The sequence below is a fragment of the Heteronotia binoei genome, chromosome 11, assembly GCF_032191835.1.
Source record: "Heteronotia binoei isolate CCM8104 ecotype False Entrance Well chromosome 11, APGP_CSIRO_Hbin_v1, whole genome shotgun sequence".
Taxonomy (NCBI): Eukaryota; Metazoa; Chordata; class Lepidosauria; order Squamata; family Gekkonidae; genus Heteronotia; species Heteronotia binoei.
The window spans coordinates 49,319,199-49,336,426 of NC_083233.1; the positions used below are offsets into that span (position 1 = coordinate 49,319,199).

The window sequence follows — 17,228 nt, forward strand, 5'->3', positions numbered from 1 at the left end:
GCCAAAGGCAAGTTCCTTTTGCTTGTTACAAAAGAGGGACTCTTTTATGCTGCTTTCTTCCTCCCTGTATTTTCTATTCTCTTTATATATAACCAAATCAAGGCAGTCTAAATTGGGAGATTCTGCATGACATTTGGGGACTGCTATTCTGCAGAAATAAGATCATGTTCAGTCCCATGTCTTTTGCTGCATACTTCAGTGACTTGTAAGAAACCTGGTGTGTCAGACTTTCATGAGAGATTATGACAGGAGCAAAACTCTGAATCACCTGCTACTGCTCATGAAATTAAGAGGGTACTTACACTTTCCTTTTTTCTCACACAAATCCCCAGCAATGGATGAACACTGGGGTGGACTGAATTAGAAAATTTTGAGAATCAATACAGCGTATCAGTCAAGGATCAGGAAAACCCACATTCAGATCCCCACTCTACCACAGAAACTTTCAGGGTACCCTTGGGCCAGTCATACACTCAGCCTAACCTACCTCATAGGATTATTGTGATAATAAAATGGAAGTAAGGTGAATGACATAAGCTGCTTTGGGCCCCATTCAGGAGAAAGGCAAGCTATAAATGAAATAAAATAGGAAAATCTGTAATTGATATGAAATGTTCAGACTCATTTCAAAAGAAGTGAAGAACTGACATGATCTGGAAAAAAAATACAATGCGGGTATTGCAGTAGTCAGCTTTACCTTTAGAAATAAGGAACTTTAGCTCTGTAAAAAGTACATATTATTTTAAACAGTTTTAAGCAAAGCAGCAGCCCCACACTCTGAGCAACATTCTGTCAAAGCACTGCCCCAAACCCTTCAGCTCTCATAATCAGTCTAGGAAGAGGGGAAAGAGCTGCGTCACCCACTATGGCAAACTGGAACGCTTTGTGTACTACAGATGCAGTCTCCTCATTACTCTGCAGCAACAAAATCATGAGTAATCTTCGTTGCTTTTACATTCCTTTATGACATTGTGCTTCTTATGTTCTACACCTCTTTTCGTGTTCTTACTAATCCTTGCCACAGCACTCGGCAGCAGAAAAGTAGACCCAGCAATACAAATAGGAATCTATCTGTTCCTTTAACTGCCCACATCAGAGACCAGCTCTTTCCCGTTGCTCCCCTTTTTACAGCCTTGACTGCAACACTTTGTACAGCCTATCGAGCCAACAAGCATGTCTAGGCTTCACTAGATTATTATGATCCCACCCTCTCTCTGAAAACTCAGGGTGTTTGTATGTTATACTTCCCCATAAGACTTGCCCCAAGTCATCAGGCAGGTTTCATGCCAGAGTGGTAATTTGAACCTGGGGCTCGCTGGTTCACAACATCTCCAGTGGATGGATTTCAAGGAAGAGCAGGATTCCTGTTGCCACAACAAGTCTTCAGCATAAGAAGAAAGTGAGCACTAAGGAAGACAAATGCTGCTGCAAGGTGATGTATGTTTTATTGAGAATATACAAACTGGGCACTGAACACTGGCTTGATGACAGGACCGACAGCAAAGTAAATTAAGACAATGAAAAGGCACTAATCTTAAGAAAGACACTTCATGTGTTCTAAGAATATAGTTAATACTGTTAAATTTTGTAGCACAAGAAAAAATCCAAAAATAACTCGCTATGATGATCCCCCAAATAAGACAAAGAATAATACGTTATTGCCTGAAATTCAAATGATACCTCAGTTACATAAAACTGCACAGTAATGACTGTCTTAAGTACAAGGCCACATTTCCCTCTGTAAAAATGAACACATTTACTAGTTCTGGACATGCTTGTATTTAGTAACACAAAGTAGGAAAACAAGACAATTTTGACAGCTAGTCAGAACCTTCTACTGGTCCCACGAAGGAGGCCTGCAGTTGTGTGTCCTGTTTTACTGGAGATGCTGAAGAACCCTACTACAAACAAATGGGAAGGACAGTCTACTCAGTCCCAGAATGTTAATTACACAATACAAAAAAATTATTGCAGGCACATGAAATGGCACAGAGAATGCTTTCTATCCCTTTACAAAAATAGGGGCTGGCCCCTCCAAAACCCCCACCCAAAACAGGATATTCCCTTTTATGTACTCCTGCCTGATTTGTAAACAATCCTGATTTCCCAGCGGCAGCAGTTCCCACTCCCCTCTTGCTTAGAGGCACCAAATGGTGCAACAGGAGTGGCAAACTTTCCAAAGGCTCTTTCTTGGACAGCAAATTTAAGCCAATTACCAATTTGAAACCAATCTTACATATGCTTACTAGGGAGCAAGTCTCACTGATCTCAATGAGACCTGTTTCTGAGTAAACATACTAAGGACTGCACTACCAAGGCTTTTAACACCCATGTAATAATGCATAGACTGAAGAGCTCTCAGGATTACCTCTGAGACACAGCACAGGTATATGCAAGGATAGCCTTAATCCCATCCTCGGTAACCCTACAAACCAGAGCAATTGCAGCATTTATTTTTAAAAGTAAAACAGTGAAGGAAACAGTGATGTCAATTTTTGCCAGTGATCAACTTAGTGCGCTTCTCTTAAGCATCACTGATTAGCCCTGAAGCAGGCCACTCCCACATACGCTTCAGATGGATCTGAAGCTCAACCTGTGAAAACCGCTGGGAGCACCTGGCAACTCTGGCTTGTGATCTTGGGAGTGGCTCAACACTCGCTTGCATAGATGCCTTTTTTTTTTTTTTTGCAATCCTAAAATGGGTTTAGCAGAGGATTCTGGATCAAGTATCTATATGGCCAAACTAAAGAAGCATGTTTGGAAAGCACCAGGAGAGCAAGTGGGCAAGCTGAAAGCATCCACAGTGTTTTCAAAGAGGGTCACACAGTATTGCCAAGGTGAGTGTTGGGGCCAGCTGTGTAGCAGGATTATCTTATGGCAGACTGATTTTTAGTGCAGCTTAAATATTCATAATGCAAAGCTCAGTAGTACTATTCTGCAGTAACAAGACAAATAAACAAGAACACACCTGGGAGTTCTAGTGAATACCTGCAGAACTTTCCATTATAGAACAGAGGGTCTCTACCCCTAAGGCGGAAACACTTTCTGGAGCATTGAGGCTAGTCTAATTCACAGTACATTTGTTTGGCAGTAAAACTGCTCTCTCCTTTGCTGAGAAAGCTTTCTCTAGACCAGTAGCCAGTTGAAAAAGTCAACGAACTGAAACACTTTTGAGACTGAATATGTTCAGTTCTGAATTCTTTGCAGAAACTGCACGCCATCAGCGCCTTTCATCCTCAAATTAAGGCACTTTAACACTGTTGAACCTGGGCTCCACAAGTCCAAAATTCTTAAAAGATTTAAAAATTAGCATTTAGGGAGTCGATTTCTCAACTGCCAATTCCACTTTCTGCATTTTCTATTCCTGGTTACAATGTTTAAAACCTAAAGCAAAAAAGCTACAGTTTAGTTAACACAGCAGGGCACAGAAGAGTTAAAATGTCCAAATGATACCTTTTAATTTATATCTGTATTCTTGATTAGTGATTATCAATGCTTGGTGAGGAGTTTTGTTTTTTGTTTTTAAAGAGGCAGAAAGTGCCATTTCACTCAAGCTTGTGTGTATGGTGAGAATTAATGTGTTCTAAGATCATATTTAAAAGTCTAGGGACCATTTAAAAGTTATTATAAACAACTGTCCTCAATGATTTCGCAAACAATCCCTCGATGCAAGTTTAAATGCTGGATTTTAGGCAGGGATGTGACAAACTGACACGTCTGCTGTCACACTTATAAATAAAAGCCTCTACTGTGGTGCAATACTTTAAAATGATGCTTTGCTGTCATCCCAAAGTTGTTTCTAGGTCAATGACAAACTCATAAAAAAGTGTCGTTAACACAAACTCCAATTATATAGCCTAGAGATTATTATTCCAAATGCATTGCTGCTTTAAACAGTTTATTCTCTCTAAAATAAAGTCTTTCCTCCTCCAGAGGGAAAAATAAAACTGGATTTTTGTTGTCTTTGCTCCATTGTTGATAGAGATGCTTAGAATTTGCCTTCAGAGCAGAATGTTGTTTGTGGTTGCCTTGGCAGCAATTGCTGACGTTTTGCCCCCAGCTGTTCTGCTGGGGAGACACAACATATCTTCTGCAGCTTAAGGTCCAAAATTCTTCTAGGAGTGACTAAATTTTGAATGATGCAACTGTCCATATGAGCACCAATAAGCAACTTCAGCTGTGTGCATTCCAAACAAACGACAGGGCTGTCAAATCATAACAACTGGGAAATAGGCAACTGGCTATGCTTACCACACACCATTAACAGTCATCATCCCACTTCAAACGATGCTCGTGATAGCCAGAAAAATGAAGCAGCAATGCAGAAATGGGCCAATGTGAATCATTCATTTTCATCAGGATTCTGAGGGTCAATTATTTTGACATGTGTGAAAGGGAAAAGACCTTTCCGACCATTGACTTCACCTTCCCATTGACCATTTATATTCATCCTTGTGACCTTCACAATATCACCAACCTGCAAAATTAAAAAAAAAAATCTGAAAGGAAATTATTTCAAAAAAACATTATTTCAGCTGAAGATAAATGTCCCACAGTTGGGATTACTGAATTAAGAAAGAAAGGAAACGTCACTTCCAAAGACCTTTAGATTTTTCCATGGACCTGCATGTAGAAATGTGAAGGCCTGGAAAAGTTTTTTGGGGGGGACTCTTCTCCTATCCCCCTCCTCCCCTCCCCTAGACTTTACTATCTTTCAAGTGGAAAAACAGAGATGTTTGGAGGAGCACTTAAAAAACCTTCTGTGCAATACTTTCTCTTTTGGAATGTGATATGATTCTTAAGACAATGGTTTTTTTCTGAAAATACACAGCATGAAATGTTCTGAAAATTCTTTCTAGTTTTCGAATGGATTTTTACTTTCATTTTGAACGAGTGAAATACCATTTTAAGACAAGGTTTTACTCAACATGTAAAGTATGAAAAATTTTATGTAAGATAGTCTACGGCATTATATAATGATGATACCTATGTATACTTAAAACCAGGACTTTTTTGTAGCAGAAACTCCTTTGCCTATTAGGTCACACACCCTTGATGTAGCCAATCCTCCAAAAGCTTACAGGGCTCTTAGTACAGGGTCTACTGTAAATTCCAGGAAGATCAGGGGTGTATGGCCTAATATGCAAAGGAATTCCTGCTACAAAAAAAGCCCTGCTTAAAACATATCCAACATATTTTTGTTTCAATGTAAATAATTTTGGCAACAATGAATATGCTATAATGTTCTTAATGTCATTGCACTATTAAATCAGTTCAGAGTTTTCAATGCATAGATCAGGGTTCCCAACTTTGCCACGCTTCCAAGCACCTTTGGAATTTTGAGAAGGGGTATTGGGAGTTACCCCAAAATGGCTGCCACAGGAGGCAGAGCTGAACCCAATATGGCTGCCAGAGGGGGAGGAGCCAAATTCAGTGCTTTCCTCTTCACACTGCAAAAGAATCACATAGCAACCATGCTGAGTGCATGAAGATGCCTTATTCAGAGGGAAGCCACTGATCTGCCAATTATGTGTATTTTGACTTGGCAGCATGGTCTAGCCCAGGGGTGCCCAACCCGTTTGAGCCTGCAGAAACTTTTTGAATGCTGACAAAGGGTGGTGGGTAAAACTACAAAACGGCTGTTGCAGGAGATGGAGCCAATCACAAAATATCAGAGAGTGAGGTTGTGCATAAGTCTTCAACATTCAGGCAGAATCTCCACTTAACAAAACATCTTTTAGTGTTTGAAAATATTTTCTGGCATACACACAAAATAAATACACTTATCAAGCTATGTAAAAAACCTGTACCTTGCTGTATCTGTCCTCATTTTTCAGGCATCTGACTAGGCTACCCGTCTTATATGAGCTGGGCAAAAGTGCCACCTAGCCCCTCCCATATTAAGCTCATAGCAACAGTCAGTCAGATCACAGACTTCCCTCTCTGTCTTTCATTTTACAATGAACATATGAAGCAGCCTTATGCTGAGAAAGACCACTGGTCTATCAAGGCCAGAACTGTCTTTGCTCTGACTGGTGAAAATTCTTGGTGACAACTGTATTTAGTGCCATTAACGTTATTTAAATTTTTCTCAGGTTTCCCTTAATAGAAAGATGCTTGAAAGAAGTATGTGGTTCTAAAAAACCCTGCCCTATTAGAAAAACTATAAAGCTTGTTTCTCAAAGAAGAGAAGGGGAATAAAAAAAAAGATTAAGGCAAGCCCAAGTGAAAACATTCCTGCCAATCCACCATTGCCTATTGCTGCACCTGTTGAAAGTCTGTTATAATGAGTGAGAGCTGCCAATAACAACCAGTGCCTTACAATGGCTCCAGCCACTCTTAACATATGCCAAGAGAAGCACTGGCAGGTGCCATAGTGGCCACAGGTGCCATGTTGACCTAGATGAAAACCAATGCTCCTTTAAAATTACTATAGAGTGGAAGAACTCCTTAGCAGAGTTGAGCTAAGCAGGTTAAAAAAGAATGGCTGTCCTCAATTACATAATAGTCATGGTAGAGATAAATTCATATGAGACTTCAATGCCATGCATATTTCAAAGTAAACCATTTTAGATATGGATGTTAGAGTGCTTCCTATTTAGAAAGAAATGGTTCCACAGCTACGTCATTTATGAAGATATCCAGCTAATAACAGAAAAGTGGAGGAAGTGTAACACAGACAACAATTAGGACTGCCCTTTAGAAATATAACCAATGCTTTCATTTTCGAGATCCAATTTAGAAAGGACCATGCCCTACTACTCAAGTTTAAGGCATGAAACTAATTTAGTTAGAAGACAGGGCAGCTGTTAATCTCCATATCTATGGAATACCTGAAGACATTTTCTTCTAACAGGGCAGAAAGGAGAGTGGAACGCTCTGAAGTCAAAGTACAGTGGCCTTCTAAGCAAGTGCCATTCTGCCCAAGCCAAAAATCCAGTCTTGCTAAAACAGTATTGTGCCAAACTGCAAAGTTATCTCTTTGGTGTGTAACACTTTGACAAAATACTTTGTTTTGGAAGAACAGCTTTCTTTTAATTGAAGATGGCTCAATGACCTTTTCAGATACTCAACTTATTAAACTAAGTTGGATCCCATGCGAGCGTTTTATGAAGAGAACTGTAATGAGTTATTTCAATGTCAAGGCCAATGAATGCAATTTAAATCGGTCGGGGGGCGGGGGGCAGAGAGAAAATGCAACTTCAGTCTATGAGATATAAGAGATCAGTTAAAAAGATGGAATACCTTCGCTAGCATCTATGACCAAGAGAAAACAGTGCAGCATCTTAGTGTTCAGTCAGCTTGTCCTCACCCAAGTTATTAAAAATTTTGCACATTTGGGGCAATTTGCCCTTTTTCTACATATGCCTCATAGATGGCAGGGTCCAGGAAGGCAGAAGTCATGGGAAAGGACAGTGACTAGGTTACATGCAAATGCCTGGAACAGTGTTTAGCCTTTTCCTCTTAAGCAGGGCTTGCTTGTTCACTGACAAGCTTCACCCTCTCATTCCCAACTGCCTAAGACTGAGCTACAGCCACAGACCCAGCAAGTAGTGTTCCCTCTAAGTGGCATGAGGGTGAGTCAGCTTAAAATTTTTTTAGCCTCCAGATCACATATTCTTGTCTTAGTTTAGGAAAAATGGCCCTAGAGCAAACTAATTTATGCAGTAGCTCACAACTTTAATGCCAGTAGCTCACAAAGTAGCATTTTTGGTCACAAAAAACTACACAGCTTCAAGGGAGTATTGCTAGCAAGCCCTACTAAAACAACAGCTGTTCAAGAAAACGTTTGTGTTTCAGCACAGTTCTCATTAATTTTAATGAGGCTTGGGAAGGTGAACATCACACTGGATTGTGACCCAAGTAACTGATTTGTTTTCAAAATTCCAAAGGCCTTGCAGTTATTACTCATAGAAAGTGGCAAATGTGATGAAAACATTCTTGACATGACTGAGCCAAGGGCAGAAAAGTTTCAGCAGGTTTCAGCTCTTCAAGCTATCTATTTAAATACTGTGATGGGCTATAGACAACAGCTAAAAAGGAACAAAGTTGGTTAAGATGGCATTAAACACAAATATGCCAAAAGAAGTCATTTAAAAGGTACTAGCCTCATTTGCCTTTAAAAACTGGAAGAACAATCGTAGCATACCTAGGCTATTAGAAAAATAAACCTAAAATTACATTTCAGATTATTCTTAATTCTTAATTTGGAAATACAATTATTATGATCTTTAAAAGAATCCACAAATGGAACTCCAGATGACCAGAAAATGGCATCAGGCAAGCAGTTACTTAGCATGACTTTGTCTCATCTCTGGTAACCTCCAAAATACACTACTGTAATGCACTTTACATGGGGTTGCTTTTGAAAAGGCATCCAAAATTTCAACTAATTCATACTGTCCAGCTGCAATGGCATTCAGTTTGTTTCTGGAAACAATTAAAAAGTGCTGGCTTTAAATGTTAATGTCTTAAATAGTCTGGGAGTAAGATATCTAAGGACAGCCATCTCTGAAAGTAATGTAACTGGACACAGATTATGTGGAGAGGTCCTGCTTTGTGTGCTATGACTGCAGGAGGCTTGACAGGCTGCAAGATATGACAGGATCTTCTGGTGGTAGCACTGAGACTTCAGGAAAGGCATCTAAAACCAATTTGTGCTGTCCTGCTTTTGTCTTAACTAAAAGCTGTATTTTTAAAAATGCCTTTTAAAATTCCTAATGTTAAAATGATGCCTGGATAGTATTGCATACTATAAGACAGTATTATACTGCTGTAAAGAGTTTTGATGGTACTGTTAACTGAATGACAGGATACTAATGTTTTAATAAAACAAAGCAACTAACATTACAAGTATCTGTAACTACCTGGCTTCCTCTCTAAACAAAGGAATTGCAAGACAATCTGATATTGGACAGAAATAACCCTCTTTTATTCAACTGTGTCAAGAAGTGCTATGTATGGGCACATTCTGCTCTACTTACAAGTTTAGACTTAATTGTTTTCCCTGCAACCTAATTGATTTAAACCCAGGAGAAATTTTGACGTCTTTTGTATAATTAAGGTGAAAGGTGTATTGCTCCATCAAAAAATAGCCCAAGCTAATATCTGCAACTCATACTCACTTCCCAAAAATGTGTTGACAATGCCTGCAATGTTACATGCATAGTAAAAACTGTCAACTATGTTTTCATAATACTAATAAAGGAACTTCCAAAGAACTGCAGGTTACGTTGTTTCTTCCATGTTAAGAAATTCCTGTACATGGATAATTAACTTCTTACTTTCCCACTATTTATTTACTTCATTTATATTGCATTTATTCAAATAAATGATACTTTTTATTGTGTGTGCGTGCACATGTGTGTCTGCACCAGGAAGTCACGGTGACTCCTGGTGACTGGCCCCTACTGGGGGCCTGGATGATCTTAAGAGAGGTGGCTGAATAAAGCCTGCCCCTGTCTTTCCAACTGCTGGTATTTCAAGGAGGTCTCCCATCCAAGTACTTGCCTCAGTTGGCCCTATGTAGCTTCTGAGATCTAATGAGATCAGGCTTGCCTGGGCTATTCAGGTCAGGACACAAGATGATACATGTAAACTTTTCAGCAGCTTTTTAAGAAAGGGGCATCATTTGAAATTCAGGTACACATTTATAAAAATATACTATGCCCATACAGAGAGGCAAGAAGACATGCTGCTCAAATTACACAGGCTGAATGTGCTGGCAGTGCACTCTTTTCCTTAATGCTTTCTGGCCAAGTACATAGCTATGACAATCATTTTTTAAAAAACATGAAAGTCTTGAAAAAATTTAACCAAGGCATCTGTCCAACTGATGCCTCATTCATAGCCCCAAACGTGGCCACGACACGAGCTTCTTAACTGTATTCTTACTCCACTTTAAGCATCAAATCAAATTACAATACAAGCAGATGGAAGATAGGTATATGAATACTGCTGGATGACTGGGTTTAAGTAAGACACCCAAGTCCATAGTACCTCTTCAACAAATATATATTTTGCAGGCATTTGCTTAGAGAAAATATAGATTTTTGATGGCTGCTGAAACTGGGTATGTATGGCATGATATGTTACTTGGACTGTGTTCACTAATGCTATTTTATTTCATTTGGCCTCTTATCCCCCATGCTGTTTAATTTCTTAGACAGTGAGACACATGGAGAAAGATTTATTATTGGCATTTGAAAAAAATGCTAAAAACCACTGTGCCCACAGGATATAAACCTAACATGTGAACAAAATGAAAGTATGATCAGGTTGGTATTTACAGGCCCATCAAAATAACAGAATAAATACAGAAGTGGCTAAAAAAGGGACAAATGAATAGTTGCTACTTAAAAGTTGTATCAAACAGCCTAAAGAAAGCCAGCTGAAAAACTTACCTCTAATGCCAAGGCAGTCTTGTCATAAGCACATGGAACTCTCTTTTGAATTGCTTTGGCAAAGACTGGTCCATTCTGTGTTGATGGAAGTGGATTGATCACTGCCCCAGGAGCACTAGGTACATTGGGAAGAGGATTTGTGGTCTGCGGCTGAGCATAAGCATGAGCAGGTTCAGGAATCCCATAGCTGTTAGAATTCCTGTTCCCATGTGGGGAAGATCTCACAAGCTTCTCAACATAAGGAACAGGGATCATCCCAACACGGCCATCTTTGTTTCTGGCACTCCACCACTGTTCTTCTGGCTTGTCTACAATGACCAGTATCTCCCCCTTTTTAAATGGCAAATCTTCTGCATCATTACCAGGGAAGTCATAAAGAGTCCGAACGTATTCCACATTCTCTTCTGCAGCAGGCAAAGTGGGGGCTGATCCAGATCCCATTAATGGAGCCGGATACCTGAAGAAGACATGAGTATTAGCAGAACGTATTTAATCTTTTGAATCAACTTTGAAAAATGTTTGAGATATTTCTTGGTGACATTTCCTGTTTCTAAGTTCCTTTAATTGTTGCCAATAATGTAATAACTTGTATATTCTCCTGGAATCACATTTAATACATAGCCCTTAAAATGCCACAGTACCCAGAACACAAAAGGATTTTGGATTATCTGTTTAAAGATTTTCTTGGGTCTTTCAGAACATTGCTTGATGAGCTGAAATATATATCTTTTGGAATTCAGAGTAGTTCTAATCTCTTACATCTTTTAAGTTTGCACCAAATACAAAGTTTACTGCTGCCTCTTGAAATCTAGAGAATACTTTCCAAGGAAAAGGCACAGAGTGAATCTGTGTGAATCCTGATTCACAGCAGACATTCCAGAGCTGAAGAAGTCTGTTCAGAACACATTTTAGTCCACATGGATGATCTTCTACTCTCCAGCTACCTGAGCTCTGCCATTCTTTCAACAGTTATATTAGGAATATTTATAACTCCACCAAACAGGAGGGATATCAGTATTCCATCTCAGAGAGAAGCCTCTGACCTTGTAATTATTAGCCCTTACTTTTGGAAAGTCTGGGGGACTTGTTACTCAGAAACCACTTTGGTCAATTGCTTTTGCCTGAAAATAATCCTACACAGGACACACTCTTGAACAGTCCTTAAACATACAAAAGTTACCAGTCTTCAGCCTGCATTTTATAGCCCTTAGACATTGCTGTTTAGAACTGTGTTCCTTTACTGTCTCATATTTATTTGCTGGTCACGTGGTCACCCATCATCTACATCTGATGAAGTATGCTACAGTTCATGAACGCTTACGTTAGGCACTCCTCTTTATTAAACCTAGGTCCTTGCATGCAAAAAGAGCTGAACACATATACACTGCCCAGTGCTGCTACTTTTCTGCTGCATGCCTTGTTCACCTCCTTGCCTGTAGCTACCCTAACTGAAAGCAGGTGACTGGAGACCATGTAAATTGACTAACTTACAAGACAGAAAAGTATGCAGTGCTTACATATGATGACAGGAAAAAGGGCATACAAACCTCTGCAATTCCAAAAGAGATAGAGATAAGGTAGCACACACTGAAGAATGCTTTCCATGACAGTGTGTGAAGAAAAATGTAAGGCTGTATAGAGCTGCTAATGTTATGCACACAGTGCAGAGAAACAGAAGCCATAAAGATGCAGGTATCCTGCAGTAAGAAGCTTGAAAAGTTTATTAACTGGAAGAAAAATTAAATATGCAGGTATATGCAACTCCAGACACAGGACTGGTAAAACTGATTTACTGTGCTAACTTCTATCATCTATAAAAACAAGAGCCTTGCAGGGAACACACGTTGTCATACACCTAGAGTGAGAGTTTTATAATTATATCTGTAATTTTCAGGAACAGGAAATGAATTCTCCTAACCCATTAACATTGACAAGGGCTATCAATCACAAACACAATTCATAGTATGGAAATTTAAAATATCTCCATTCATATATACTTACCAGCAGAATGGAATGACAGTAAGTGCACAGATCAATAACTGAGAGGACTCACATACCGCATTTTAAGCACATACATATCTGAGTATGCAAAAGTAAGAAAGGTGATAACGCTATATCTATTTAGTTCCCTTTATAAACACAAATTCTTCAATGACTTGGGCTGGTTTGTGCGTTCCTTAATTAGCAGAGCTACATCTCTTCCTGCATCTCTACACTGAACAAAAGCCTGTCATACAGAATTAACGTTGGGCCAAGGTACACCAACAAATTGCCTCCTCCTCAGTACACGGCTACGGTACCACCCTAGCCTCGCCGTGCTAACTTGTTTTAAGGCGGCAGCAGAGAGGCGGTTTTGGGTCAAAGGGGACTTCCCCCTTAGTTTCCACGAGTGGCCAGGTAGGCGGTTCAGAAAGGCTGGAGACCTTTCCAGTCTCGGACAAGACCTCTATCTGCCTAGCCAGTACATAGCCTTTCGCTGTCACTCGGGAAGGGACCAAGGAGGCGCTGGACACGCCTGGATAGATCAGCCGAAGGAGGAAGCGAAGAAGGAGCAAGGCGGCTCCAAGGGGAAGCGGAAACACCTGGTGACCGGCGGCGGCCAGGGCCGGGGAAACCGCGAGTCTGACCTGGGCGCGGGCTCGATGAGGGTGGTGGTGTCCAGATAGTGGATCTTGTAGAAATCGAGGAGGGCTGGCAAGTGCTCGAATTCCTGGTCGCCGATCTTGAAGCGCCGCCCAGGCAGCGAGTTGATGATGTAGTGCGAGACGCGCGAGTTCTCCGAGACCGACAGGACATAATCGCCGGGACAAGTGGACGAGTCGCGCACTAGAAAGGTGCCGTGGCGCTGGCCCTGCAGCCGTGACTGCGCCTCTGCCCTCGACAGCGGACCCGCGTACCAGGCCGAGCGGTCCGACGCGTCAAAGCGGGCTGCTGACGACATGGCGGGCGAGGGCCTCAGGAAGGGCGGTGGGCGGGCCTCGGCGTCTCCCTCAGTGGCGGTGCATTTCCTCGCGCTACCCTCCTTAGACGACAACGACAGGCCCGGCCTGGCCCAGTTCGGGTTGGACGAACTCGGCCGCTACACCGACTCCTGCCCCTCCACTCACCGAACCTCAGCGCCAAAATGGCGGCCTAGGCTGGCTCGAAGGGAAGGAAGGGACAGCCAAAGCCACGCCCATCGCGCATGCGCATGGTGAGGGCGAAGCAGCTCCGCAGCCCGCCAGGTCCGAGTAACTTGTAGGCGGGGCGGGTTCAGGAATCGACGCGACGAAAACAAGAGTGGTGGCTCCTGGGACAGTTTCCGCAGGTGGAAGGCCGTCACAGGTGAGCGCCGCCTGGAGTAACCGTTATACCCAGTTGGGGGACTTTCTCAAAGCCGTAACGGTCCAGAACTCCCGCCTCCACTCCCAGGTTCTGAGGGTGGGGCAAGTCCTGCATCTTGCGAGCCGGAACTAAAGGAAGACGACGCTCTGAGAAGATGTTCGTCGATGGTCTTGGAGAAACGGGGGGAAGGGCAATGGATAAGTTCGTCTGCATCCCTTCCCTCTGATTTCTGCTGTGGCTGAATAGCCTAAAGTTGACCTCAGCCCGGGCCTGGCTAGTCCATTAAACAGCTCTGGCTCCAAGAAAGAATATGAGTGATGGCGGTGAGAGGTACAAGGGGTGGCCCGGCCGGGGAGGGAAGACCCCTTCAGGCGGTTAACAATTACTGGGATGCAGTGGTAGATTGCGCCGCCCCAGAAGGTTTGGGATCAGCTGCTTGGTCCAGAAAGGCGTCCTCGTGGAGAGGGATTTTGAGAGATTGCTTTGGCAGTCTCATCGGAAGCAAAGGCAGGGTGAAGGAAGAATAGTAGAAGGGGGCGCAGGATAGAGTCATGAATACCGAGGATCCCTAGGTCTTCAGGGCGCCTGGCCTTGCTCAAGAAGCTTGATGGGGCGCTGGGCTGTTACACCGTGAAGGCGTGACGTCGGCTATGCAGTGCAAACGGCACCGCAGATCGTCCACTGTTCAACAGTAAGGATGGTACGCAGCTACCCTTTCAAGACGAGTAGCTGTGTGTCTGTAGCAGCAGAGAAGAATCCAGCAGCACCTTAAAGACTAACAAAAAATTGAGGTAGGGTATGAACTTCACTTCAGATACCAGAAGAAAAATCTTTATTCGAGTTATACTGGCATCAGAGGGTTTCTCCAAAGGAAAAATCACTAGGTAACGTTATTCTACCTCCCCCCTCCCCTCCTTTTTCAAGATTGTTCTCCATTCTTTGTGCTATCACTGATAGTCATGAAGCCTATTAGGCTTTGTTGTGCCTTAGTACCTCAGAATGAACAGCGGCAGTAAATGGGTTAGAGCCTCTGTGGCTGCAACAGGTCACCATGTTTACTTAGAAATATGACCTGTTGTGAGCTTCTTTTCATAAGTTTTCCCAACTGTATCAGAGAGGTACTTAAGTGATAGTACATATAATTACAGCCCAGTAGTTCTGTTTGTATGTCTCAGTTGTTGCCTGTGTAAGGCAGGGGTGTCAAACTCATTTGTTATGAGGGCCAGATTTGACATAAATGAGACCATGTTGGCCCGGGCCATGTGTGTCATAAAATGTAATGCCAGGTAGCAGACATATAAACTGTATAAAGGGGGTGCAGACAAACACAACTTTTTAAACTTAAAACATTAGCACTCTTGCACTATTTTGTTTTACAATCTGATAAATGTCATCTCTTGCTATGAATATTGCATCAAAAATGGCAGACAATGTACTGTACCAATCTTGAATATGCTGTATGCACATCTATAAATTGGAAACCTACTTTTGATTTATTGACATTCATTACAAAGATCTCATAGTCAATGCTTTGAGCCTCAGACCCAGAGGAAAACATGAAGCAGCTGGGCATTGTGAGCTTTTGTACATAAATTGCTTCATATGCTGGTCAAGATTATGTGAAAAATAACAACTCCTGTGTGGCAGTACAAGAACAGAGACAGCCATGTACAATGATTAGTATCAGCTTACTATTGGGAAGTCTAAATTCAAGATCCCCAATCAAAGAAAAATGTGAAAGAAAAAGCAATGGAAATTTCCTGTGTAAACCTGGACTAGACACACACACACACTCAGCCTAATGCTAGCTTTATTTCTCTTCTAAATAGTTCACATACTTACCCATTGAGAAAGACTGGAGGGCATGAATACAATGAAAAAAAGGAGGGGAACCCAGCTGCACCCATAACAAGCCCAACAAATCTCCCTCCCTCTTTCTCTCTCTGTAGCAAGGCAAAAAGCTCATACCTTCAATAAAACATTGCTAGTCTTAAAAGTGCTGTTTGTATTTTTTCTGATGACGAAGAAAAAGATATTGGATTTATATCCTGCCCTCCACTCCAAAGAGTCTCAGAGCGGCTCACACTCTCCTTTACCTTCCTCCCCCACAACAGACACCCTGTGAGGTGGGTGGGGCTGGAGAGGACTCTCACAGCAGCTGCCCTTTCAAGGACAACCTCTGCCAGAACTATGGCTGACCCAAGGCCATTCCAGCAGCTGCAAGTGGAGGAATGGGGGAATCAAACCCGGTGCTCCCAGATAAGAGTCCACACATTTAACCACTACACCAAACTGGCTCTCCGATGGTGAGGACTGGGCAAAGGAAGCTGGAGCTCTTTCCTTCCTTCCCCCAGGGCACAAGGAGAGGGAGGAGCCTCAGCCAGGAAGGAAGAGAGACTGGGCTCAGTAGCTCTGCAGGGTGATTAGTTGAGTCTGGCAAACAATCACACAGCAGAGCCATAGAGCCAGGCTCTTTCATTGGCTATGGCTCCTCTCTCCTCTTCCCCTTTGAGAAAAGGGAGGGGGGAGAGAGAAGGAGCAAATAAAGGCTGCTTTGCTGGTAAGCTGATCGCTGGGGAGAAATACAAAATGGCGACTGAACACAGCAGGGAAGTGAGAATGAAGCAGACAACAGCCAGTTGCTGGAGGGTCTGATTGGAACCCTCTGTGGGCTGCATCTGGCCAGTGGGTCGCAAGTTTGACACCCCTGGTGTAAGGAACATTCAAATTGTATTAATTCCTGATCTCTACTCAGGATAGCAAGGGGATACCAGTAGTCCGTATCTTTAAGACCCTCTCAGACAACACTGTCAGCTGCTAGGAGAGTAGGGAAGGCTTGTCGTCCCATTCATTCCTTTGAGATGGTAATGGAGGGAGGCAGCTGCTATACATATATGTAAGAGCAGAAACATTTCCAGCCTTATTGTTCCATGGAAAATTTTCAATTTCTGAGTGCCCATTTCCCCCCATAAAATTAGTGAATTGATACCACTACCACATTAAGTGAGTTTGGCTGTTTCAACGTTGTAATTGTCTGAGCGTACTTGTATGATTTACTGAAAGTGAAAAGGACACTAAACCACAAATACATATAATCCAATCTTTTAGAAATCAAAATATAGATTCAGTTATTAGCTTTTATTTCAGTTTGATATGCATGGCCAAGTGTCTTATTTATATGTTCCCTCTCACAGAAATGAAGGCATAGTCTAATCAACTAACTCAACTAATTTCCTTCTGAACATCTGGGTGTGAAGCAGGTATCACTGGGGTTGTGTGGAGGGAGGTATTTGTTAGTTTCCTGCATTGTGGAGGGAGTTGGACTAGATGACCCCAAAACTGACATGCCCCAAAGGCCTTTGTTGAAGTTCACTGGACAGTCATACCAAAGCAAAGGTACTATGGTGGAGTGGTGAAGAGTATCAGACTAAGACCTGAGAGACACAGATTCAAATCCCCATTCTGCCATGAAAGCTCCGTGGGTGACTTTGAGCTAGTCAC

The 17,228-nt window shown here is 42.1% G+C and overlaps 1 protein-coding gene across 1 annotated transcript; it reads right to left on the bottom strand.

Annotated features, from left to right (window-relative positions):
- Nucleotides 1-1,428: 1,428 nt before the first annotated feature.
- On the bottom strand, nucleotides 1,429-13,607 carry CRKL (CRK like proto-oncogene, adaptor protein). The gene is made up of 3 exons (XM_060250387.1): nucleotides 13,031-13,607; nucleotides 10,404-10,860; nucleotides 1,429-4,477 (listed from the first exon to the last, which is right to left on the bottom strand). Exons 1-3 carry the CDS (start codon nucleotides 13,342-13,344, stop codon nucleotides 4,343-4,345), a joined length of 906 nt encoding a protein of 301 aa, XP_060106370.1. The 5' UTR covers nucleotides 13,345-13,607; the 3' UTR covers nucleotides 1,429-4,342.
- Between the last annotated feature and the right edge of the window lie 3,621 nt (nucleotides 13,608-17,228).